General features: G+C 44.5%; 1 protein-coding gene across 1 annotated transcript in view; it reads right to left on the bottom strand.

Moving 5' to 3' along the window:
• tmeff2a (transmembrane protein with EGF-like and two follistatin-like domains 2a) overlaps window positions 1-15,622 on the bottom strand; it is a 96,526-nt gene extending 80,904 nt beyond the window's left edge. The window contains exons 1-2 of the mRNA XM_068572700.1: window positions 14,752-15,622; window positions 2,301-2,410 (exon numbers count right to left, since the gene is read on the bottom strand). Of these exons, the coding sequence (XP_068428801.1) occupies window positions 2,301-2,410; window positions 14,752-14,956 (315 nt within the window). The 5' untranslated portion in view covers window positions 14,957-15,622. The remainder of the gene's footprint in view (window positions 1-2,300; window positions 2,411-14,751) is intronic.
• Window positions 15,623-25,881: the final 10,259 nt, after the last annotated feature.

The following is a 25,881-nucleotide window of genomic DNA, read 5'->3' as shown; positions in this document are numbered from 1 at the left end:
CAGGAAACCAGAGCTGCATGCACATAAACAATTCCTGTGACTCCCTCCAAAACCCCGAGAATATATTACTAAGCACCATTTTCGGAAAAGCAATGAAATGTGCCATTTACCCTTTGGTGGAGAGTTTACTTGAAGTGTTTTCACACCGCCACGAGCGCGCTTATTTTTAGAACGCTCGGCTCTTCGGGGGGAATCGGCACCGTGACCTGACATCAACGAAACCAAACGGGCAACAATAGCGTCTCCCAGCAGCCACTGGGAGAGAAATTACAAATAAATGTCATGTGATTAGTCAGGGTGAGGGTGTAAAGCCGGCGAAAAAAAGAAAGAAAGGCTTGCTCGTTTTTAGGTGAATGGGGGCATGTTGCTTTGTAGCCGTTTGACTCTAGTGAGTGGAAGTCTTGGCTCTTTCAAGAGCCAGTGTGAGACGAATCTAATGCATCTTGGCAATGAATAGTGTCCATTGATTCCACCACATCAAACTCACTTCCTCTTCACAGAGCCCCCTTTGCATGTCTCTTCCTTTGGTTTCCTTTTTCCCTCCTTTTTTTTTAATCCCTGCGTGTGCGTGTTAGAGTGTGCACGTTTGTTAGATACTGTTAGAACAAAGGAAATCCATCCAAGATGAGAATTTATACAACTTTCATGTCTCCTCCGACGGAACGAACTGCCAACACGGAGAGAGATCTCGGACCGGCTGACTCGGCGTGGATTGAGAGCGACTGACTAGATTATTTCCGGGCGACGGCTTCTCGCTTTAGGAAGGTCACGTTCCACGTTGACTGACGAAACCGTCCACGCGAACAAACCGAAGACGCACGGACGAGAATCGCCTCAGAATCGTGTTTTTTTTAAGCCGGCAATTGCGTTACGAACTGCTCTTCTTCTTCTTCTTCTTTTCCCGCCGGCACACACACAGCGGCGCCTCAGTACACAGCGACAGCCGTATCAGTGTGAGATCTCCTGGAGAGGAATGGAGCTGTAATGTCATTTATCTGTTAACGTTTGCTCTCAGGGAAGTACGAAATTGAGATAAAAGCTGTTGACCAATCGAGTGCCAGCCTGCCTCGGTGCCTGGCCGCGCTGATGACGCGCCGATAAAGGCGACGGATGGGAACACATGCTCCGTCTTCAGCTCTCATCTGGGGCCCTGCACGGCACGCAAAGCCTGCAAACGTTGCACCAAAATCAATACTCGGCGGACTGGTTTGCTCCTTTTTTTTATTACAGGTCTGGTCGTAAAGTTAAGTATGAGTCATTATCAAGAAGAGCATAATTTCCCCGATTTGTGCCATTAACGAGGGCCTTTCAGTCCTCGGTCTCGTCGGTGGCGGTCTTGTTTATGAATGTGGAGAGAGAGCAGCGGTCCAGAAGAGCGACGCGGGGTTTCACAGCGAGCCATAAAGCACCGCCCCCAAGGGGGCTGCTACTGTCCAATCAAGACAATGGACTTCGATCCCGTTGATTATATAGATAACTCTTTAAACTGTTGTTTCACTTAAATAATGCATCACCTTTCAGCGCAACATGTCTTCCCAAGTTCCATTTGTTTTTATGATGTGCTGTGCCTGGAGAAGTTTGAATCGCACCATCTGAGCGCTTCACATCTGAATCACTTTAAGGATATGACAACGTACTGAGCTCGCTGTCTTTCATGCCTCTTCTCTGCTGTTGATTGTTTTTTTTAGACTACAAAAATTGAATTTGTATGATCCATTTTGTGTATTTTGATTATGTTGGACCTCCCACCACTGGGGGGCGCAAGGCCGACTGCTACTGCGCTCGTTCCTCGCCGTGAGATTCCACAAAGTTATTCCACATTTTCCTCATCACGCAGCTGAGATGTTTTCACATTCAACATTACAAGAGAGAGGTTTTAAGATGAGGAATAAACAACAAATGGACAAAACACAATACTCTGATAGCATAAAGACGCTAATTCCAGACACTGGAGAAAGACGACTGCGTGGGGATGCTTTTTTTTTCATGACCTGTACCTCACAAACTAATACTGTACGAGCTGTCAATCAAATGTCCCTGGTAGGAACACGTTAACGTAACAACTGTAGGTAGTTAGCTGGCAAATAAAACCATATTTAATCCATTTATTACATATGTGCTGGCGTTTTTGTTTCGACTAAATTCAGAGTATTGTTGGTACTACAGCTCAATGCACAATGCTTCAATTTCAAAGCTATGATTGGACAGTCTCTGAAGGTTCAAATGAAAACTAGATGAACACCAAATACACCTGGAAAGGGAAAGATCCAAATATGAAATAGTAACATCACAGCTCTTACCTTGAAGTCACAAATGCACGTCACCATGTTCCCAATTCGTAGACATTCCCCATCGAACTTGCACGTGTTGGTGTCGCACAGGAACAGGTCTGTGTCCCGGTCATCAAAACCTGGAGGACCAAAGCCGACAAGAGAGACATCGGTGAGTGAGTGTTTCCTCTGTTCAGCCCTCAAGCAACTCTAACCCGAGCCTGGTCCGGGGTCGGCCATAATGAGCGTCCACCATTAGTCATGGCTCCCACAGCGCCAGGCGCTCTTTGATCGCACACTGTGCGCTCTTAAAACGACAACGCGAGTACAAGTTGTTGGTCCTCGGCTGCCAGAACGATGAAATACATATAAAAGTGACTCGTCTCTACTGGAGGCACGAACAAAAGAAATGTCTTCATTTGTTGTTGAGATGATTGTGGTGGTGAACAGAGCTTAATATGTCGCGCTGCAATCTCCCGTAGGTGTTCAACGAGGCGGGCACGTGGCGACTGTAGAGGCCATTGCATGAGATTCACGTCCACAGAAGCGTCTGCATTCGTCCCCCCCCCCCCCCCCCCATCCCGCTCGTTTGTTTGTTCAGGTTGTTTCTGTGACATTTGTTTGTGTGTACGACGAGGCCGACTCCAGGGCGTTGTCCTGGAGAGGCGAACCTGGGATTTGATGCGATTCAGGCTCCGTTAAGGGATCTCAAATGACTCCAACAAAGCATCCTGAATCAAATCAAAGAGTCACATGGGCATGAGACTAGACGGAGCTCGGGGCTATCAATCTACCTGAACTGATTGCTCGCAAAAAGAAGACGAAAAAAAAAAAAAACAACCTCCTTGTACATGCAGGCTTCTCCATTTCTAAGTCTGCATTTGCCTGAATTCTAGCGATAATAGAGAAGAACATATGATTGTTATATGAGCTCATATCATGATGTGATACATTCAATAGAAGCAAAATATTGCTCGTAGCATTATTTTTCATCAAACCCGATGACCTCACTTGTTAATGGGGGATGAAGAGAAAACACACACTATGTTTATTTTGATGATGGCTTACTAATTTCCTCATGATAACACAAATGGGTCTTATTACATCATTCATTGCAATGCAGCGTAGTACTTTTTTTTTTCTTTCTCCCGCATTCAGTTTGTTTATACTGCTTATGCATTTTGAGGGCTTAGTGTAAAAGTAATTATTATGCATCTAAAATGTGCTTCGTCGGCTTTCAGAGACACCAGAGCCTGACTGATACACCAGTTATATAGGCTTATTTCAGATATGCAAAACAAAATGACGGTACATTCATGAATGATCGCCTCTGCTGTTTGGAGCTAATCCTTATTCTTTTCTTCTTAAGATTAACATATTGTTTCCCGATGTTTTTGTTGAGCATTCGTAGTATTTTATTTCCAGTAAAGTGAAGCGTCATCTTTGATAACAATACATCGGTCTCATTGTAAGCATCCTCGCCAAAATACTACATGAAGGAGTTGATGACAAAGGAATATGAGATGCGTGATTTTCACAAGGGAATATTCCTGTTTGCCCTGAAGGCCATTGGTCAAGCTCGAGACGTCTGCCTGGATCAGGTGCACATGACGGGCGAGGAAACAGACAGATTAACCTTTAGCTACATGTCTGAACGTTACATAATAGAACTGTTACGATGAATGCACATGCTCTGTTTTTTCCTTCCAAAGCTCAACATGCTCGGACAAATAAACAAATTGAATATTTCAATTTCTGAAGGGATGTCAAAGCTGTCTCCCAGCCACGCTTACATGGCCACTGCAGCAGAAGAACCCAGAGGACTGTGGGTACTGACTAATACGACGACTGGATAGCAAAAGCAACACCTTGTTATTGTGTAATCAACAGATCTAGAATATAGTTTTACTTCAACTGACCCTACACTAGTGGTTCTCAAGCTTTTTTTTGCTCACGCCCCAAAAAATGTTCAACAAGAAGCCGTGAGATAGGCTTTTCTGCCTTTTTTTGTTTTTTTTCGTCCCAAGTACAGGCATTACGCCATGTATTTATTAATGCTGCTTGATGTCTTTGTATGATATGAAGTTCTCATGTAGCTCACGGGGAGAGTTGGTCGTCCTGAAACCACCAGGTAGCCGGTTCATCCCTGTTCTCCCCATAGTTTCATGTCGAAGTGTCCTTGAGCAAGACACTGAACCCTCAGTGCTTCGCAGCAGCACAAAGCTCCTTGATTAGTCAGGATGGGTAAGATGCAGAGAATATTTTACCCACTGTGGGATTAATAAAGGACTTATAATGGAATAATTACAAAAAATAAATAAATACAAAATCTACATCCCTGACCTGTAATACCTCCACGGCCCACTAGAGGGTCGCGCCCCGCAGTTTTCCTTACACTAAGTTCTGCCCCTTGAACGCAGACGTAGCTTAGCTTCAGCTAACTCTCGCCGAGGTCACTTTGACCCCGTGGTCCGTAGACGTCCATCTTTCTAACTGGTTTTCACTCATGAATCATTCTTCACACGCGGCACATATCCTCCACACACGTTTTGTAGCTCCTTCTTTCTGCAGGTCATATTTTAATGGAGCATTAAAGATGAAAAATGATTGCATCTTAACAAGAGCACGAAGTGCGGGATGCGTGGTTGAGTTGGAATGTGAAGCAGAGGATGTGAAAAGATACCTATCTCTGATGTTCACTATGAACAATGTGCAGCTTGTCCTGTTATTAGTCTCAGTTCACGCTTTCTAACTTCATAAAAAATTGCTTAAAGTTACGCATGCAACATATTTTACTGTAAGTTAGATGAAGTGAATATGAATTGTAAAATGTTGAGGTACAAACATCTCATGAAAGCGATATACTGACTTTCAGGTTATTTTAATTAACTTTAATTAACTCAAAAACTAAAGTATGAGCAAACATCTTGTATAATCTCCTGCAGCTCTACTGCCAAGAGATGGACATCATTTCCGATAATCACATTCAAAAGACAGCCACGATGCAATTTACGTCAGCAAAAACACCCAAAAAAAGACAAAGAAATAAATGTCCAGCGTGACAATCACTTCCGCTTCATCAAAAGGGTTTTAAAACCTCCTGAATGTATTTAATCTCCAGGAGGGTTCCAGGTGCTATTGATACAACACCCAACAACTGCTGTACTCTAATAAAAAAAGTTTAATTTACCTCAAAATGAACCCCAATGTCCTGGTAGAAAACAGGGAGATTTTACCAGCCCCAAAAGTTCTCAATGTCCTCAGCTTTTTGACTCTTTTACCATCGACATTATGAGCCGGAGGTTTTATTTTCCATTCATAGACAGTCTTATTATAATGGACACTTACAGTCAGCACCTTCTGCAGCCCCAGTGTAATAACCGATGCCCCTTTCCACTTCTAAAAGCCTTTCCTTGGCACGGAATAACCTATCAGGCAATAATACCCCATGGAAGAGAGGCCCAATGTTCAAAGGGAACCTGCTATTTGCCAGGGTCCTGAATGACCATAAAGTGCAAGCTCTCTGTGCAAATATACACTCATGGAGCCAAGAACAGTGACATGAGAGGGTCTCGACACTTGGAGAGCATGGATGGAACAAAGCCCTTGGACGGAAGAGGGACATATTGTACGAGGCAATCGGGAAAGGAATAAAAAAGATTTGGCATGCGGGAAAACTGACATGGGTGTGTATACCCACTGGAGAGCGGCCTTGTTATGAAGACAATCATACTGCGGGCCAGGTACATATCATACACTTTTCACACCAGCTGCAGACTCTTTATACAATGGCAAATGTTTCGTTGTGTGTGTGTGTGTTTGTGTGTGAAATCACTCCAAACAACTAATTTGAGTTTTGAGGTTTGGAGAGCAGGCGATGGGAAACAATAAATGAAAGGGAAAGAGAGAGAATGTGGTGTCCTCCTCATGCCATTAAAGTGTCTGCTTTATCAAGAAACAGATGTGGAGCTTGGACATCGGCAGGAGCCGGCGAGCAAGAGGAACACACGCATCAGCGGTAAACAACAACATCGAGGGATTCGTTACCGATGGAGTCATCCTCATGAGTAACATCGCAATCGAGACTTATGAATAAAAGACACTTAGTCTACACTCCAATGACAACAACGAACAAACAAAAAAAGATAGTTTCTGTGAACTGTTTACAAGGATGCAAGTGACGCACCAGCTTTTGTTATGGATGTCAGGCCTCTGAAAGAAACAAGTACAAAACATAATAGAATAAATGTCCCAGATGATCACCACTCAGAAACATCACGGCCAACAGGGTTTTGGCTTCAAAGGAAAAGTCAGCACAAATCTCAATTAGTTGTATGACAATGATTGCCTTAAAGCGAGTGCAAATATAGATTTACAGTAATGGTTCAACCTGAGAGGCAATTTCTCATATTTGTCAGTTAAGGGCTTAGGGAATGCAATATTCTTTAAAAAATGCCGTTACTGTCACAGTAATAAATGACGTACAATCACCCCAGCATGCAAGTTAGTTTTCATCATCATAGGGACGTTGTCTTTTAGCCGTGAAACTAATTTAGTCATTGTTACGATCCCTTCTCAGATTCGTTCAAGTAGCAGCTGTTTTGAATTCTGCAATCTGAGTGCATACGTTTGGAAAACATTATTTACAAGATTTGTGGTTGAAAAAAAAAGAGCAATTTCTTCATGGATGGAATCAAAACATGAACATATGTCATATGCCGAAATAAAGGCTGTCAGGGAGGTTTTGTTTTAAGGAGTGAGACTTATTGTGTTTGAATTCAAACATGATAATTATTTTTTCCTTCTTTTCAATATCCACTTACTACTCGAGCATCTAGGTTTGTCCGACGCAAATCATTTCTTTGTTGAGCACGTTAAGATACTAACCCTGACAGCTCCGAACACCCATTATGCTTTCAGAGAGTGTTACATCAACATCCGCAGCATTTGACAAAGAAAAGCATTTACTGTTATTGTTCTGTCTCCTCTGGATCCATTTCTGAGCTGAAATTCAGTTCCGACAACTACAGATTGCCTGTCTGAAAAAACTGAAAAGAAATTGAGTGCCAGTGTAGTGAAAAGAAAATCAGAAGAGTGGCAGTAAATGTTCACTTTCCTTCCAACGCTTGGGCTTAGAGCTCCAAAACTTTAACTAATCACTAAACAACATCCTTATGATAAGAATTATCTTTAAAGATGAGCCTTTCCAGTTTGCAGAACTAGAATCACCCACAGACATGAAACTGTCAGAATCTGTGAGCTAAGTCTTTTTGATGGAAACAAGCTTTGGAAATACTGAATATCAAAGAGGTCTTTAAAGTCAGTTCGTCTTCATTCAATTGTTTAGCATGATGTATAAAGCGGCACACTGTCATAACTGCTAAATACTAAACCCTGATTCAAAATCATCGGCTTTAAGAGCAACTTTTTTTTGGACGGTGTTGCCATAACGGGATAGTTTCTGCCCAAATGGTTGGCAGCCTGAGTTAATTCATGTGAGGGGAATGTAACACAACGGTTTTAGCAACCAAGCTAAGGCTTAGAGTTAGCAACCAGGCTAAATTCAACAATAAGAAATCTGAATCCTAATGCTAGCTGTCACGCCGAGGACAAGATGTCGCCCATCCATACACACATGACGGAGCACATTCTTACACGCCTTTCATGGGACCATGAGCAGGAAAGGATTGGAATAAATAACCGAGATGTAGTGTCAGGAGAAAAGTGTGCATGTTTAATTCATAACCTGACGTGTTAGCTAACGAGACGTAACATATTAGCTAAAACATGCATGTTTAATGTAGATGTCAAAGCTTCTGCAAAATTAACGTGTAAGAAGTAGCTAGCTAGCTAAATGGTCTTACTGTAGCTAGCGAGCTAGCTGCTTCTTACACGCTAGCTTGCTACAGTAAGACCAGTTTTATTCATGCAAGACTCCAGGCTACTTTTACGGCGTGTACCACAAGGGACAGAAAGAGACAAGTAAGAGAAAGAGATGATTGAGAGCAAGAGGGAGAAAAGAAATGATGTTTCGGACGTAGCCTTGGGCAAAAGCTAGCACCATTTCTTGTCTGTTTGGGAAAACTACGGACTCCATGTCCTGACAGGCTGGACTTTGTGCAGGCTGAACAAATCCATAATTGCTATGATAGAAAAACTGCACAATGTTTGTTTTTTTAAACACTGACATGTCATATATTCTGTCCTTTTCTAAAGTAAACATTGAGTAATCCGTAATCAGTCATTTTACCTAGAAGTAGCTATTTAATCCGCCATACGTGGTACAAGGTTGATTTGTATATTTTGCCAGTCTCTACCGTCTGCACAATGTTGATCGGGGCTGGTTGATGCGACTTCTGTGCACAGCCCAAGTTGCACATGTCAGAGACTTGGAAAACTTAAGACTTCCTGCTCCTGCTGTTCCAGGAGGAGATTACAGTGAGCTGAATAATTAACGAAAACAAGCTGGCAAACATCAAATATTAAAAAGGTAATGTTTATATGCTAACGATTAAGATGGCAAGCCAAGCACTTACTTGTCTAAAAGAGAGAGCTTGTCAGCCAAATGCATCTCCTCCTACCTACCTGGAATTTCACAACACTAAGAAGGACTACGAGTCCCCCCCTCCCCTTCTGTTTTAAGCATTGTTCTGATCAATAATTAAGTAGATAAATTAATAATGAAGGCTGAACAACCACAGTGGTGAGACATCCTTTCCTGACCTCTCTAATGCTAAAGGGATTTTTTTCTATAACTTTGCAACAGGTTTTCAAATGTTTGACATAAAGAGAGCCCTCATTACGTTTTTGAAAAAGCACAAAGCACTAAAAGGCTCACAAATCATAATTAAAATGACGACTTTAATTGCAGCAAGTCTTAAAATAAAGCACTTTCAGGTAAACAACTCCCTCAAAGCAGTCAGTCGCTAATTAGTAACTTTTGATTAGACCTCCCTTTCACTGCCATGTCTTATTCGATTACACGGCTTTCTGCGGCTGTTTCGTCTCAGAGGCGTGGACCTACATGCAAGGGAGGCACTTTTGACCTCCCTGTTGACAAATCTTGGAAGCAGATGGCCGATTCTCTCCAGACTACTGGTGTTTCTCTCCACTTGATGGGATTTACAGGGGGCTTTGCATATTCTGCACTCACCCCTGTCACTTCAACTATCAAAGCATCACACGGCCTTTCCAAGAGTGAACAATAGCAGGAGGGTTCAGTGAAGAAGGGATTTCCCCCCCTCAGCTTGGAAATTCTTCTACAGGAGAGTTATTTCATGCAGTACCACCATTAAAATACTACAACTTATGCAGATATTCCATTTCTGATAATAAAAGAAAAACTGAAACTGGTACTGTGGGAGGCATTCAGAAAGAGATGAATATTAATATTCTCCGCCTCAACTTGTTTTTGAAAGGGATGAACAAAATTGCAACAAAAAAAAAGACTTACTGATTTTTTGCCAAAGTCTTCAAGTGCACCTATTAAAGATAACACAGCCTTAGCTCATTTATCTAAAGAAGTACAAGCCAAAAATGACAGGCAAACTGCCACCCATGGGTTGACTGATAATTACATAAAATGGTAAATACACAGTCAACTGTGCTGGATGGACGTACAAACACTGTTTGAAAAGTATTGGCTTTTCCATCTTCATTTGAACTGGTAGACAACTGCATTTAACCCATCCTCATATTAGGAGCAGTGGGCCCCGAGGAGGATTTTTGGAGGGTTCCTTACTCAAGGGCACCTTGGCAGCACCCAGAAGACACCTCTTCAGCGACCAGTGCACACCTGGTGTAGGGACTTCAACCAGCAACCCTTCAGTTCCCAAGCCCTCTGAATGGATGTAGCAACAGATAAAATAGCCTGGTACCAAGACCTCCATCACTGCCACAGTGCTACTTTATTAAGATTGTACTACTTGATTTTAAAACACATTATGTTTCTTTTTTTTATATGACTCACAACTTAACTGTTGTGGTTCTGCCTTCACTCTCGTCAGCGTTGTTTCCAGTCTGCTGGTTTCAGCAAGAAAAGCTTTGATAAACCGAATGGGACAGACTGCAACTAACTAGTGGACATTGTGGAACATTAAGAATCTCAAGAGACAGATACCGGATTTCCCTAGGAATAGGTTGAGACCAAAACAGAGATAAAGACAGTTTATATTAAACTTCTGCTGCCCCTAATAAGTTAATATATGTTCAATCTTGTCTCCTAAAGTTGTGTATTCGTAATGTAAAATGGTATAAATGGACTGCATATAACGCACACATTCATACATGGACCATCCCGAAGTAATGCACTGTAATGCGTATCCATCCCATGAAATATATGTGTAGTAATCCATGTAATGGTTAACCAGGAAGTATTAGGAGCATAGGAAAGGGATTGCGGTTGAAGTGTCTTTTCAAAAGGACCAGACGTTCTCCCAGGATGCCGCAGTTTGAGGTCCGTGTGAAACCAGAGGTCATCATTGATGTATTTGTCACATCACTGTCGTACTTCTGTAGTTATTTTAACCACAACCTCTTCCTACACCTAAGTAGATTTCTTGGCTAGACCTAATCAAGTTGCGTCCTTTGAAGACCGAAGTTGTATTTGAGAAGGCCGAATGCTTGTAACCTCTACGATACATTCTGCATTGACGCCTATGCAGAACCTGTATGCAGCCGGATCGTCTGAAGAGTTTGGGTTTCCGTTTGCAAGTCAGAGTAGTAGTGACCAATCACGAGCAGACTTTGGTTGAATGCAGGTCAAATGTACGTGTGGAGAGCCAAAAGGGCAGAAGGCAGTGGCCAAAATGCAATCTGGGAACCCCCCGGCTATCGTCTGACACTGATTTAGATGGTTACTGCTTAGAGATGTGCCTGTAAACTGGCTACTAAAGGTCTCTCAACTGATCTCGCATCTCAATATGCTATTCTGCCTGTAAACAATGAGCGACAAACATACTTTTTTTATTTCTAAAAACATAGAAAAGAAAGTCTTGACCCTAAAAATATAGCCGCTTGCCAACAGGGAAAGGACCAACAACTGAGAAATTGCTTTTCGTAGGATTTCATACAAACCGTCAAATGAGGTTACGATGTCAGGAGCCACTTGGGGTTCAGTGTCTTGCTCAAGGAAACTTTGACGTGCGGAGGGATCGAACCGCCAACTTTGTGATTAAAGAACATGCCACACCACCTCTTGAGCAACAGCAAAACTATGCCAAAATAACCCCCCCGCCCACAATGGGATAGGTATTTCTGTATCAAAATGTTCATTTGAAAGCCTGTAAAATAGCATATCTCACTTGTTAATTTATGATGGAGCAGCTGTAGGAGGTATGAAGGTACGAGATAATCCTTTCCAGTCTAACGCACCGACCGACATACAATCTTCCTTTTTCAAACCGGTCGCGGTAGAAAAAGCACAGGTGTTGCTGAAGATCTGGTTACTGAGTATCCGTTAGCATCATAGGAAGTAAATGACAGCGAGCCAGCACGCGCAACACCCGAAACTGAAGCAGCAAAATGGAATTCAGCCCTCGCTAATGAGATTATTTACGCCTGCGACGTGTCAACACGTCTTCTGTAAAATAAAAAAAAAAGGGGGCGAGAAGCTCCTTCTTAATCAGGACATATTGTTTGATCTAAACTGAAAGTTTATGGCTTAAAGATGCAGAAAATTCTCAAATTAACACTTCTGCTTTAACACTGTTTTTATTATATCACCCAATTGAAACGACGGCTGGGAACAAAACAACATTTCACAGTTCTGTGATCCCTCTCAAAGCCTTGTGACGTTAGGCGTCGCATGGTTCCCATGCACACATGTGCCTTTGAAAGTGTCAATGTTGCACGCCGCCTGACATCCATCACGTTTTCACCCCGCGCCTCGTCAATTAGCGACGGCGTGCACTTTCTCAAAATGAACTTCCGTCTCCACAGGAAGTGAGGTTTGGGCCCTCGGACCACGTGATGAAGAGCACGTTGACAATCACTTCACTCGACTGCAAGACACAGAAAAGTCACGTGACTAGCAACACACTTGAGTCACGTGATTAAAGACGAGAGGGGGAAAAAAACGACGCAAGTGGGGTTTACGTTGGGTTTAGATGGACACGTGTTGCAGAGGGGAAGTGACCGTGTACATTAAGCCCAGCGCATCTTTACACACATGTACACGTCACATGTATCCCATCACATGCATCTCCAGACCGAGTCTGTCTCTCTGCACGCACAATAGAACAAAGACGGAGTCAGCGTCGGGATCACTTTGGGATCCTCGGCTCTGCCCGTAGAGAAAGCCTTCGCCGGCAGTTATTTCGCGGACGTCCATAGATGCAAACCAAACAGAATGACGATCTTTGTCTCGTTTTTTTTCCTTCCCCTCCCCTCTGTTTTATTCCACGGAACAGAATCTCATTCAGCGTCGGTTCAAAAGGCAGCACAGCTGAATCTGGTGCCCCGTTCCCATTTCCACCACACTGCTGCCCATAATTATCTGTGTCTTAGCACCGAGGTGACACGGCAACTCAACACCAAAACACTCTGTCAGCCTGCCCTATTCTCAGTGGAGCTGAAAAAAATGTCACACATGCATGATGTGCAGGAAGCGAGTAGACCATAAAGCCCTGTGCAATTACTGCCTGTTTTTTTGTATTATTATGATCATTAGTGAGAGGGGCTTCTGTTTTTTCATGATGCATCACGTGTCACTTGTTCCATCCTATTAATTCTAATTGATGCTGGGTGCAAGAGTCTGAGTTTTTATTCTCGGTAGGATATATATATAAATATATATATGCACTTAAGCCTCCTCAAGGCGTGTTGGATAAAAGCCTGAAACACATATGAGAGTGTGTCAGGAAGTAGGGAGGTGCGCAAGTGTGCATTTGGACAGGATGTGTATACCATTATCGGTCGTCATGCACGAGCAACTCATCAGCACCATCAGCAGCAGCGCAAAAATAATCCTCCAATATAAAACAATGCATATAATGTGGAGGATCTGAATCCACAGACGAGGGTGAATCAGTGCGAAGGAACATACAACAACAAAAACACTGGATTCTAATTAATTGAAATAGCAAAGATGTTTACAGTGAAGACGGCTATCTTCAAAATATTACAAATTACCATCAGAAAAATAATAGTTCTCATGTGTGTCATCTCTCGGTTAGCCTAGCATCGTTATCACATTCTTTAGAAAAAAAACATTTTCTAGGTGGTCTCTGTGTGTGACTTTGATTTGATTATGAATGTGTGTATTTCAAACCTCCTGCCAGCTGTCCTGTCACAGAATATTCTCATGACTGGGTGTCATTTATCAGGCAAAATGTTTCCCCTCCCTTTTTTTGTATCAACATCCAAGTCTTCGCACTGCAAAGCGGCGGTGACTCCATATCGATGCGTGGCCGTTATGAGCTATTATATCAATACTGCTTCTGAGTGAGCGCGCGCGCGTGTGTGTGTGCGTGTGTGTGGAATCGGCTCGGAGCTATTTTAAGGGTTCAGACTTGGACAGGCGACAGGGGAAATATATGGCGGCACAGTCGGCTGCTTTACAAAGGGAGGCGAGGCGCTGTGCTCTGCAGCCGCGGTCCGCTTCTTTTCTTTTTCATCTTTTTTTAATTTTTTTTTATCGCTTTGGGTAAACCGAGGAGAGAAAACAAGTTTACAGCTCGGTGGCCTATAAAAAGGGAAACGTCTGCGTTTGTATTTAAAGTGACACTTGATGAAACGGTGCCAGAAATATGCCAATTGAACTCGATTCACCATTTCTCGGCGCAATTTCATTTTGTTTGGAGAGAGAGAGAGAGAAGGAGGGTTAACCATCAAGTTACACCGCGACTGCATGAAGTAGCCGACGACTTAAACTACACGACTTAACGACTATTCATGTGGCACAGCACTATGTGGATATATTGTGGCGCACGAGACTGTTTCTTCTCAAATGAGCAGCCGTTATTTCCACTTCGACACCATTGATCCCGCTTCTCTCTTTTATTTCCTCCCCCCTGCCAGGTGACATGTTTTTTGTTTTTTGTGTTGACATGAACGGCGGTGAATGCCTCGCCGTCATGCTCCGAGGCAAACTCTAAATGCACATCAAACAACACACACACACACACACACACACACACACACACACACACAGGAAAACTCTGCATCCTCTCCTCGCGGGGCTTTGCGGCGTTAAGAATCTGCAGCTATGCCCCACAGAACCGACGCCGAACCCTGGCGTGGTTACACACACACACACACACACACACACACACACACACACACACACACACACACACACACACACTGCCGCAATAATGAGCGAGTCGCCTCTAAACTTTGCCGCCTGTCTTCTCTGCCATAATGTCGCGTGCCGGTCGACCGGCGGCGCGTGCTGCACCTGGTCAACAACAACACAAACGGCGCACTGTGTGTCATGTCGGCGAGGCACACAACTCTCTGCCTTCACCGGAGTGACTCTCACCGGAGCAGTTCCAGCCGGTCGGCGTCTGGCAGTCGCTGAGGGACGAGGGGAAGGCGCGCAGCTGCTCCACAGGTAAAGTGGCGAGGAACGAGACGAGGGTGATCCGGAGCCAGCCTCCCGCCGTCGCGCCCCACTGGCGCAGCCGTCGGGGCTCCTCGAGCGGTGCCCGCGCCGCCGCCGTCGCCGCCGCCGCGGAGGGACCCATAGTCTCACTGGCCCCGACAGCACGGGCGAGCTGGGGAAGAGACGCGGACTCGCACCGACAACTCCAATCCCGGCACGTTGAGCAGCGGGGCGCCTAGAGAGCGGCGCGAGCGGACCATCTTCCGTGCGAGACCGTGCGCCCCATGTAGCAGTGCCCCGGTGCGGTCTGGCCAAAATTGGGTTCCGCCCGATCCAGGGGGAAGGCTGCCGCAATAAGAGAAGGACCTGGTGGGGCGGGAGGGGGGGAGAGCTGGGGGTGAGGGGAGGTGAGGGAGGGAGGTGAGGGAAGCGGGTGAACGGCCGAGGGGTTGGCGAGCGATGGAGGAGGTGTAGTGTGAGAAGGATGGAGGTTGGGTGGGAAAAGTTAGCCGGGCGGGCAAAGGCGACTTGCGGAGAAGGGGAGGATGCTCGAGGATGAGGAGAAAGGGAGGAAAGATGAGAAAGAAAAACAAAAAAAAAAGGGGAGTAGGGGAAGGGAGGGGGAGGGGGGTTATCCGAAGAAAAAAAACTGTGAAAACGAGAGGATGGAGCCAGAGTATCCAACGGACAACGGGGGAGAGTGGAGACGACGACGAAGTGCGTGATAGTATCCTCTGGAGCGGCTCTCCTGCGCGAGCGGACCGGTCCTCCCGTTTACTTTGTCGGCTATGTGCGGCGCTTCAGAGTCGCAGCGAGTTGGTGTCTTTCTCTCTCTCTCTCTCTCTCTCTCTCTCTCTCTCTCTCTCTCTCTCTCTCTCTCTCTCTCTCTCTCTCTCTCTCTCTCTCCCTCCCTGTATGTCCATCTCTCTCTCTCCCCCTCTCACCAGCAGCTGGTTCCTACAGTGGTTGTGATCACGTGGTGGAGTATGATGAAGAAAGGAGGGGGTGCGCCTCCAGTAATAATTGTAATATATTACTGGTGGATTAGGCAAAAGAGAGGGAGAGAGATAAAATGAGAGAGATAGGATCCAAAGAGGAGGGGAAAGAAAGCAAAAGAAAAAAGGCAGAGCGCTCCAGGTGTAGTCCTGTCAGTCGGTGGTGGCTACACCATGGATAGGCCTAAAAGGAAGGATGTACAGCCTTTATAATTGGCCGAGAGCATTTTTTTTAAAGTCTGCAGGAATCGATTCGTCCAGCCTGGCTTTGGATAATTGCTCCGCTTTGAAACGACACGGGCGCTATTCCTGGGTCTCTGCCTGCAGGCACTCCAGAGAGACCTCAATATTATTCATATTTTAGACATGACCTGTCGCTTTCACGCGGTGGGGGCAGGATGTGGCTAGTAATTGACACGCTTTCGGCCACGAAAATGCCCCAGAAAGTGTGTGGCATCTGCGCGAGAAGAAGAAGAAGAAGAAAAAAAAGGGCACCAGGTTGAGAACACTCACCCTCTTTCAACCAAGGAAATTGGAAGCCATGCGCATGGAAAAGCCCGTATAGACAAAGGGGCTGCTGTTGTGGCCTGACACGACTATAAAGATACTTGACCTCATGATTACAAGGAAGCAGCGCTGCAGCTGGCTGTAAACAAATACTCCTTTTTATTGCCTTTCGCTGAATTAAAGCTCATTACTCGAGGATATCCACTGTTTTGTCTCCGCTCAGGGGGGTTCGCGACACATGTGTTTTATCAGCTGCAGTGCAACAGCAACAAGAGGCGTGTACTCGTACACACCTGCATGCTGGAGGTCTTCTGTGGCATCGCTATGGAGAAAACAATATGGATTTCTTCTCACACACACACACACACACCCACACAGGTGGATGGGACCCAGAGGTGCACTCGGGCTCATCCGAGATGTTTGTAATAACGACTACTGCATTTTAAACTCTGCAGAACAGCAGGGATGAGATCCTAAAGTGTGGGTTGCACATTGTATTATTCATAAGAATCAGATAATTTATATATATCATATATAAAAATGTAATTTCTTTTCGTTTATGTTTTGTGTTTCCTTGCCGAAAAAAAGAGCTGTCCGTCCGAGGAGCTCCGCGGCCTCGTGCTCAGGTTTTTAAGTTACAGAGATACAAATCTAAACACTAAGCAGCACGACCAGATGTTCAAGCAGCCTGGCCGTTAATGAAAGAGTTGCTGGTTTGATTCCTATAGCGTCCTCGAGAAAGACACTGAACCCAACATGTCTTCCAATGGGCATGCACGTGGGAGTGAAAAGCAAAAAGCGCCGGCGGACGAATGCAATGTTTAGAACGAGCACAAAACGGCGGAAGGGGTCAGCAATACAAGTCGATGTATAGCATCAGAAGTATGACAAGGGAGCGGGAAGGAGAAGGCTAACGAGCAGACGAGCGGACAGGCAGCTCAAAAGCTGCCTTCGGTGTCGGAGCTAATTTGGAATTCAAAGCAGGACTTCTCGTTTCCCTTCCAGCAGTCGTCATTTGTCCACCGGAGCGTTCGGCCATACTGTACAGTCGCTGCTTCCCAGGCAACCTTGTGTATAATCTGCTGTGTGCAAATAGGACCGAGTACAATAGGACAAACAGGAGTCAGATAGAAGTTTTATTGTAATGACATTTTGAGAAGCTGGTTAAACCGGTTCTCTGTTGGCAATAGAGTTCTTCATATTAAGTCTTTTTTCAATCGCACAGCTGTGGAGAAGAAGCTTCATTCCCAGCTTCCATCAGTGACACCTGTAGCACAGCTGCCAAACTTACTTTTCACTGTGAGTCCTGGCAGAAGGAGGAGAAGAAGAAAAAAAAGCAACTTGCCAGCGTTCTGTTTTTGGAGCGATCGCCATCAGGACCAGACTGGACATTTTGGACCAGTTTTTCTTTTCTGGTGGCCAGTTTTGACCGATCTGGCTGATGCAAAAAGGAAAGACAGAACAATCCCAGCTCCCCGGAGGGGAGGAGGGTCACACTGACGAGCAGCCCAGAGTGGCTGTGGTGGTTGAGAAGGCTGTCGCATGGACATAGGTCATGATCAGACTATATTAGCGTGTGGTCATAACTCAGCTGCTTTCAATACGGTCTATTCGCCACAAGGCCACGGGAGTGAATGTTGGTCTGAGTTAAAGGCCCGGGACTCATTTTCATTCTCAGCTCATTTTACAGTTTTAAAAAAATGTTTTCCAACCAAATTACAACAAAATACTTGGCTAGGTTTAGTAAAATATTTTTGGTTTGGCTCATAATTAGCATGTTTTGTTACACATTTAAGTTACAGACATGAATTAACCGTTTGGAAACCGTGCGTGAAAAGTCTCCTGCGCCAATTTTAAGTCCCAGCATGCCCCATGCAGACAATCTTTCAACATAAAATACGTAACTTTTCCATTTCTGTACCAAACGACACAGTTTTTTGACTGAAACTCATTCGTAACAGACCAAAGCTTTGTTTGGCACATGAACAGCAATCTCCTCGGTGAAAGTCATTTGTTTGTTGGACCTCATCCTCCATCTCCCTTCCTAATGTGGACTATCTGCAGACAGTGATTACAAGCTTACTGGCGAAATACTGTCCAAACACTGGCGGTGTCTTGAAACGCGGGACTGCGGGTTAAGGTCTCTTCGTCCGATAAACCAACGTGAACACACATCAACTTCCCAGAGAAGCACAAGTGTAATTTACTGCGGTGTGTGTGTGTGTGTGTGTGTGTGTGTGACTTGCTGCTGATCAAACAAAGCCAGTTTCCGGTTTGCTTTGTCAGAAGAGCAATGATCATTGAAGTGGTGAACGGACTGCATCCAGACAGCGCTATAAAAGCTCTTTTCGAGTCTCACACAGCGACAGTAGCAGAGCTGCCCGTCGGGAGCGACTTGGGCTTCAGTGCCTTGCCCAAGGACACCTCACCATGCCGACGGGGGGGGGAGCCGAGGATCAAACCGCCAACTTTGTGATTAATAGACGACCTGCTCTACGTCCTGAACCCCCCCCCCCCCTTCCTTCCTTCGAGAGTAACATGTATCAACCCAGCGAAAGCGATGATAAATGGGTTAATAATGACATTGGCGGCGGCGGTGGGGTTTGGCCCCTGGCTAACGCCGTAGTTTTGTCCCATCAGCAGTTCGTTGCATCTTGTCTATAGTAGCTCTGGAAGGGCTTTCTAGGCCAGCTGATGGTTGACCAGCAACCGATTTGTCACACACACACACAGACTGTATCATCCTGGCTCAAGGTCAGTGGTGCCCTACTTGCTAGAAGCTAAACCATCCATCTTCCTTAGGCTACCCTCAGACAGTTGTCTCTCTCTTCCTGATAGAGCAGCAGAGCACACCTTGAGTGGTGAAACCTTTGTTCCAAGCAAGCTCATAGGAAGAGAAAAAAAGGTTGGTGGAGTGCACCCGGCTCGCCGAGGATGAACCCATTAGATCGGAAAGAGACACATTCATATCATTGAGTCATGCAGAGGGATGAGTACATCCTGGCCCTCAGTCTTATCTTTGCAGGCAACAACAGAGACGTGTCTGGTCTAGTCACGTCCTGGAGATTCACCTTGGAGGTAAGCCAATGCAAAGGGTATTAGCCAACCGTGTGTTACACAAATGCACACAGGAAGCTAAAGGAATTGAGGTTTTCTCATTGCACTGGTTCCACTTTAGTAGACACAGCTACAAGTGCATGGAAGTCTGGTTGAATGAGGTTAAAGTGAAAGTAAAGTGCACACCTGTGTGTGTGTGTGTGTGTGTGTGTGTGTGTGTGTGTGTGTGTGTGTGTGTGTGTGTGTGTGTGTGTCAATGTTAAGCCCCTCCCAATGCTCAAAAAAGAAAACACGCTGTTAACGCAAATCATTGTCAGTGTTAATGGATTGCCGCGTTAATGCATTTATAACGCATTAATAATATGTTTACATAAAATAAGACACCTGGTGTTTGCTGTCAAATCTAAGAGCCAATCAGCTCTCTGATGTGGCGACAGCCGGGCGTTTCCCATCATGCACTGGGCCACACAGTCGATGATTGTCGGTTGATATTTTTGACTTGGTCATTTTCAAAGTAGCTCGCGAGCCAAAAAAAGTGTGGGCATCCCTGGTCCAAGACGGAGGTGAATTTTAACTTTTAACAGCCAGGAGTAAAAAAAATAAAAACGGCGCTCACATTCCTGAAGCGGTCAAGAGAACTCGTCTGGTCTGTGTAGGAGGACCCTGAGAGTGCCAGCCGATGCTCGAGTCAATCTCTGTGTAAAACCTCTCCCACATAGATTCGCCGGGTGTAAAATGAAGCGTCTTGCTTTTGGATGAGCGTTACCTCGAGGCCAGTGAGAGCTCTCTGCTGTCCAACTCAACTCCAGTGACAAAAGTTGAGAAAAGGTCAGCCCGGAACCGATCGAACCGCTCCAAGAAAACTATTCGGCGCTGGCTGCAGAATTCAGAAGTATCGCAAGCTTCAACACCGCTGCAAAAACAGAAGCATTCCTCTTGTGTCCGTGACTCATTTGTTCACCCATTAGCCTGACTGAATACCTCGTCCGGTATCAGTGACGCCCATGCGGGTGTCGTGAGGAGGAGGTCGGCCTAAACGCAGCCTAGCCGCGAGCTAAGGGCTAATTACATTTCTGACTTGCTGAAACGCACACCGTCTCCTGAGAGAGCATTCTGGAATAACACTCAACCCCGTATCACATATCTGATGATTGATTTTTTTTTTTTTTGTACCTCATAATTACTCTAATGTATTAATAAATCATCCATTTCTCGAGTAAATCGAGGGGATGACAATGTCACCGGAAGCATTTGCCGGTGTGTGTTACCCCGCGCCTGAAGTTGAAAGGTTAAAGTGCATGTGAAGGGTGTCGGCATGATGCGGTGTATCAATGCTACGATGCATTATTACAACACAACACCGGGCTCCTGGAAGCACTGGCGGTGTCTTGTTTGTTTGTTTGTGTGTGTGTGCGCGTGTGTGTGTGTGTGTGTGCGTGTGTGTGTGGGGTGTTACTGGTGAGTCAGGCGCTTGTCAAATTAAACTTTTGTCACGCCTCCAGTGTGTGAATTTCTCAGCTGTGATTACGTGCAAATTCTTGAGAAGAGAGTTGTCGACCATGTGCAGAGCTGCTGCTCCAGGAATTCTCATCATCATCATCATCATCATCACCTCAAGCATGTATTGTTCATCATCATTGTCATGTTTATTGTAACTAGCTTCCCACCTCCTTAATCATTCTTCTTCTTCTTCTTCTTCTTCTTCTTCTTCTTCTTCTTCTTCTTCTTCTTCTTCTTCTTCTTCTTCTCCTTCTTCTCCTCCTCCTCTCTGGCCAAAGTATCCGTTGTCGTCTGTGTTGATTCAAAAGCTTTATTGCCGCTGATGACTAAAAACGCAACACATTTTCCAAAACTCGCCCTCATTTCGCTCGTCGGCAATAGTACTTGTACACCGAGGGGCATCACCCAAATGCATCATGGTCGTTGTTATTATTTGCTTTGGAATTGAAATAAACTACTCTGAGTATTATGTGAGTGAACGCTAAAAGTGTGTGTCTGTTGATTGTGTGTGTGTGTGCTCCGGTTCAAACCTGGCTTCATGCTGCTGCTATTAGCGTAACAGAAAACTCATTGTCAAGGCAACACCGTTTCCCAGAAATGACCTGTGTGTGTATAAACTACTGATCTGTTTTCCCAAATTGTGCTTTGAAGGGAAGGTAAATGTGGCCCGGATCATGTTCCCTGGCAACATTTCTTCTCGTATAAGCACTTTTCTGTACCGCATGCGAGTCGTGAGCGGGAGGTCTGGCTGCTTGGAGGCCGTTCAGAAGGATACCCGAGACCGGGAAAGCTTGTGGTTTTGGTTAAATGTAAATAAATTAACCATAAAAAAAAGTAATGCTTTCGTTTGCCAGGACTGGATATTGTAGAAGGACAAATCAAATGTGTAGTCAGGGAACATTTTGCTGATGTATTAAATGAGGCTTTACATTAACAAAGGAACGTTTTAGACATTGTATGTCTCTTTCAATATGTGCTTGATGTTGTAAATTAGTGGCACATTAATGCAATTTCAATCAGACGGGTCGGCTCCAGAGCTCAGAGCAGAAAGTGTCTTGATGGAAGTTTTTTATGTCTGTGCATTGACTTAATATAGTCGACAAAACAGGACAAATTCTCCGCCGTAATGATCTCATCACCTCCATGCCGTTTGCACTCGTCCTGCTTTCATTACCTGGTGGACTGCCATGACTTCATATACTGGAGTCAAAGTGGCTAAAAAAAATCCATATTTCTATTATAACAATGTATCAAATGACAACGTGACAATGTGAAAGTGGTCGTCCGTACAGTGAATTATCCACTCAATGTGCAGCGCCGCTTGGCTTTATGGAGCTTCAGAGTGAGTTTCAGCTTACCGCTCGCCAGTCAACAAAGTGCTGTTTACGGCGGCGGCGGTCGAAGCCGTCGAAGCCAAAATGTGTACACGATGTCCTCGGCACCACGCGTTCTCACTTCCAACATGTCACTGACACTCGGTCACGGGCTTTAAACTGTGACACGCTACATCTTCCAGTGGCAGATTTGCATTAAAATAACTTTCTTATGTAAAATAGCTACGTTTAGCAAAGTACAAAAGGTAAACTATATCAACCTTGACATGGTTTCACATGTCTCAAGGGGTTTGTGTTAGTGGGTTTGTGTGTTTATTTGACCCATATTTAATGAGTGGTGGGCTCACGGCTACAGACACAGATAGCGAGTCGCTGGAGGACATTGTCGATTTGTGTATTTAGCAGCTGAAGAGACGGATATTTCCCTGGAGGAATTGGTGGAGATTAAAACAGATCTAAAAGAAGAGCTGAGATTGGACTTTCATTCATCAAGTCCAAAGACAATGTTGCTCCATAAACTGCCGGATGGACACAAGAGCAACAGTTTGCCAACAAAGTTTCTCTCATCAACTTAAAAAGGTGAAACGTCAATGTTGTGTTGTGTTCGCGGTTTGTTTCTGTACTTTCCCCGAGTGGCAACAATGACATTGTCGACTGAGAAATATTCTTTAACTTTGGCTGACACCCTCAATACAAAATGGAAGATTTCCTAATTTGTGTAATTCAAACACTTTGATGTGCTCTTAACATTGCACACGAAAATAAAATTTGAACTTTTGAAGTGCATCAAAGAATGTTATTTTCCGTAGGTGCGCTCTGTACATTGAATGAAAACAGGAACCAGGGCATCCATCCGTCCCTGACACAAAGCCATTCAGTCCATGAAATACCCATCATAAATATCCCAGTGCTTTCAGTCTGGTGTGCGCTGGAAGGAATGAATGAGGAAGGAACGTTTTCCTCTTCCCCACTCATGGGAACTAATAGAGTTAGCCTCAGGGTAAAAGCCTGTAGGAGAGGATCAAGGCAGCTGCAGCGCTGTAGTTACTGCAAACTATCCCACTTGGTGGATACTTGCAACTAAAGCACCACAACGAAAGATGATCCCTCATATGTTAAGTGTGGAGGCTACCAGTGGGAGCAGAGCCACCGCTCCAGGCAGCATCCACCTATAGGGAGGATGCACAGGCCCACACGGTCTCGTGGTCTTGTTTTCTACAAATCTGAGTCAGTGCATTTTTTTTTTGCTTCCCTGTGGACAGTCCACCTGTGATGTACCTCTTCAGTTTTGTACTGAACGTTTCCCTTTCCTGAAGTGAATCCTTCCCCTCAACTCATTTATTTTTTACGTACATTATATCCTTGGAACGCCTGGAGGGAATGTCTTTAAACGTGGCACAACCGTCCACGACTCAGGGATTAACTGGTAATGTTTGGGGAGGCGAGGTCAAAAGGTCAAGGTCACCGTGACCTCACTTTTTTTGGACATGAATCAAGAATGCAAATCCAAATTATGAGAATTTGTTTCACAAATGGCAAAGGATACAACGATGGAGAGATACACATGGACAGACCTGGAGGTGAACTGCACCTGAGCTGTTGTGTGTAGATTTTCAGATGGTTTTCAGGTTGTCTCATTTGAAAAGAGTTTTCCAAACATACATCGTCAAATATAATTTGAAATGTGATACGATGATGGTTCGATGTGGCACGTCTATTCACTGGTGCTTGGACATGACTTCATACCAGTGGTGTCAAACATACGGCCCGCCGAATAACTGTTAAAATTACAGGAGAAACAATAAATAAATACAATCTGCCAGAGTTGGGGTTTGAACCACCGATCTCCTGATTGAGAGACGGGCATGCTAACCACTGATTCACACTATCAAATCTGCCATAATCAGAAAAGGTTTGACGTCTGAATGTTGGGTCTTTATGTTTCTAGTTTATTGTAGAAAGACCTTAAAATAGAGTGAATCATCCAAAAACCTTCAGCAATGATTGAAACAGAGAGATATTGTCGTTACTCTGCTGTGATTTCACTGGTCCGGCCCACTTGAGATCACAATGGGCAGCGTGTGGCCCCTTCACCAGAATGAGTTTGACCCCCGGGCTTTATACCCTCCATCATTCACACTCACGGCTGCAACATACCTTTCTTCCTATGTGTGTGTGTGTGTGTGTGTGTGTGTGTGCATACACAGTAATCACATAGGAACAAATGAGGACATAAATCTGTGACTCAGAGCTTCAGCGACTTGCATTCAGAGAGCGCCGCCCGTACCTGCAAACCCTTTGATCGGTGCGTTTAATGAGCAGGTGCTGGGCAGAGGGACAAGAGGCGCTCAGCAGCTCGTCTCTGCTGATTGCAGCCGCTCGTCTGAGCTGGATGCCGAGGGAGGGATGAACCGGTCCGATCCACCCTTCTTCCTTCTTCCTGCGCCTCTGCTCAGTGTGTCGCCTTCTGCTTGATTGCAGTATTAATAATCCTTTAGAATAACAACCAGTCGCCACACGAATTTAAGGTGAATTATAATCATGCAGTTCATTTACAATATCAAAAAGATCAGTGTCATAAAGAGTACCATAACATTTACTCTTTAAATGTACATATCGACAGTAGGAGTTGGCATATTCATATAAAATTCAGAGTTCATTTTATTGTATAGTTCGTTAGGGCAATTATTAGAGTACAAAAACATCAATTACAATACATATTATGTACAGCTGGGTGCTTAATCTATAATAATACATCAAGTACAATTTATTAGTTGATTTTTATTTTGTATTAATAATCAAAATATCTAAAGTAACTTGCGGTACATGTACAATACTTAAATAATGTTATATTCCACCACTGCTGGTCTCTGAGTAGCTGACAAACCTTTTTTCTTGAATATTGTGTATATTATATGTAAAGACACAAACAGTCGGACACCAGGATCTCGACCAGCACACCAATCAATGATTATCCAGATGGCATCATGTATTATGTACGGCTTTTTAAACATTAAAGCATGTCAGCAAGTGCAAGTGAAATCCCCAAAATACAAGTTTGAATCTGAAAATGAGCATTATGTGTCCCCTTCCTTCTTTGTTCTCGGGAACAAAGAAGTAGCCTCCAGTAAAAGTTAAGTCCAGACCGCGGGGACCTGAATGATCGATGCATCAGTGATGTTAAAGCTGTGACTGCTCACAACAATTATTATTCTTACCCTTGGAAGCTGCAGCTTAATGTGGGCACTAGCCAAACATAATAATAATAAATGCAAATAAAAATGTAGGGCTTTTTCAAACTGGAATTAGCGAACACAAAATGACACATTTTTCTTTTTAAATTAAATTAATTCCCAACAGCGCTACAATTCCAAAAACATAAAAGGCATTTGTTTGTGTGCATCGCCAGGTTTCCACTGTGAAAAGACGCCTTCCTGTGTATGCAAATATGAAAGTGTTCACAAAGTGGCTGTATGTTGAATCACTGCAGGAACAAAGAGTGCAGAATGTCACGCGTTATTACTCACAACATCACTGGTAATGTCGGTGAGGGCATCGGTAGCATCAGAACCAAGAAGCAGAAAATTCCTCTGATGGAGTTCATGATCTGTTCCTTCAGTTGTTTGCTTGAGATGTAACAGTTTCATTTCCCTCGCACGAGTAATACAAACATG

This window comes from Clinocottus analis, unplaced genomic scaffold (genome assembly GCF_023055335.1).
Source record: "Clinocottus analis isolate CAN_PGR_092001 unplaced genomic scaffold, fCliAna1.0.p SCAF_12, whole genome shotgun sequence".
NCBI classification, from domain to species: Eukaryota; Metazoa; Chordata; class Actinopteri; order Perciformes; family Cottidae; genus Clinocottus; species Clinocottus analis.
Note: the sequence above shows the minus strand (reverse complement) of the source record. Positions and strands in the feature narration are given on the sequence as shown.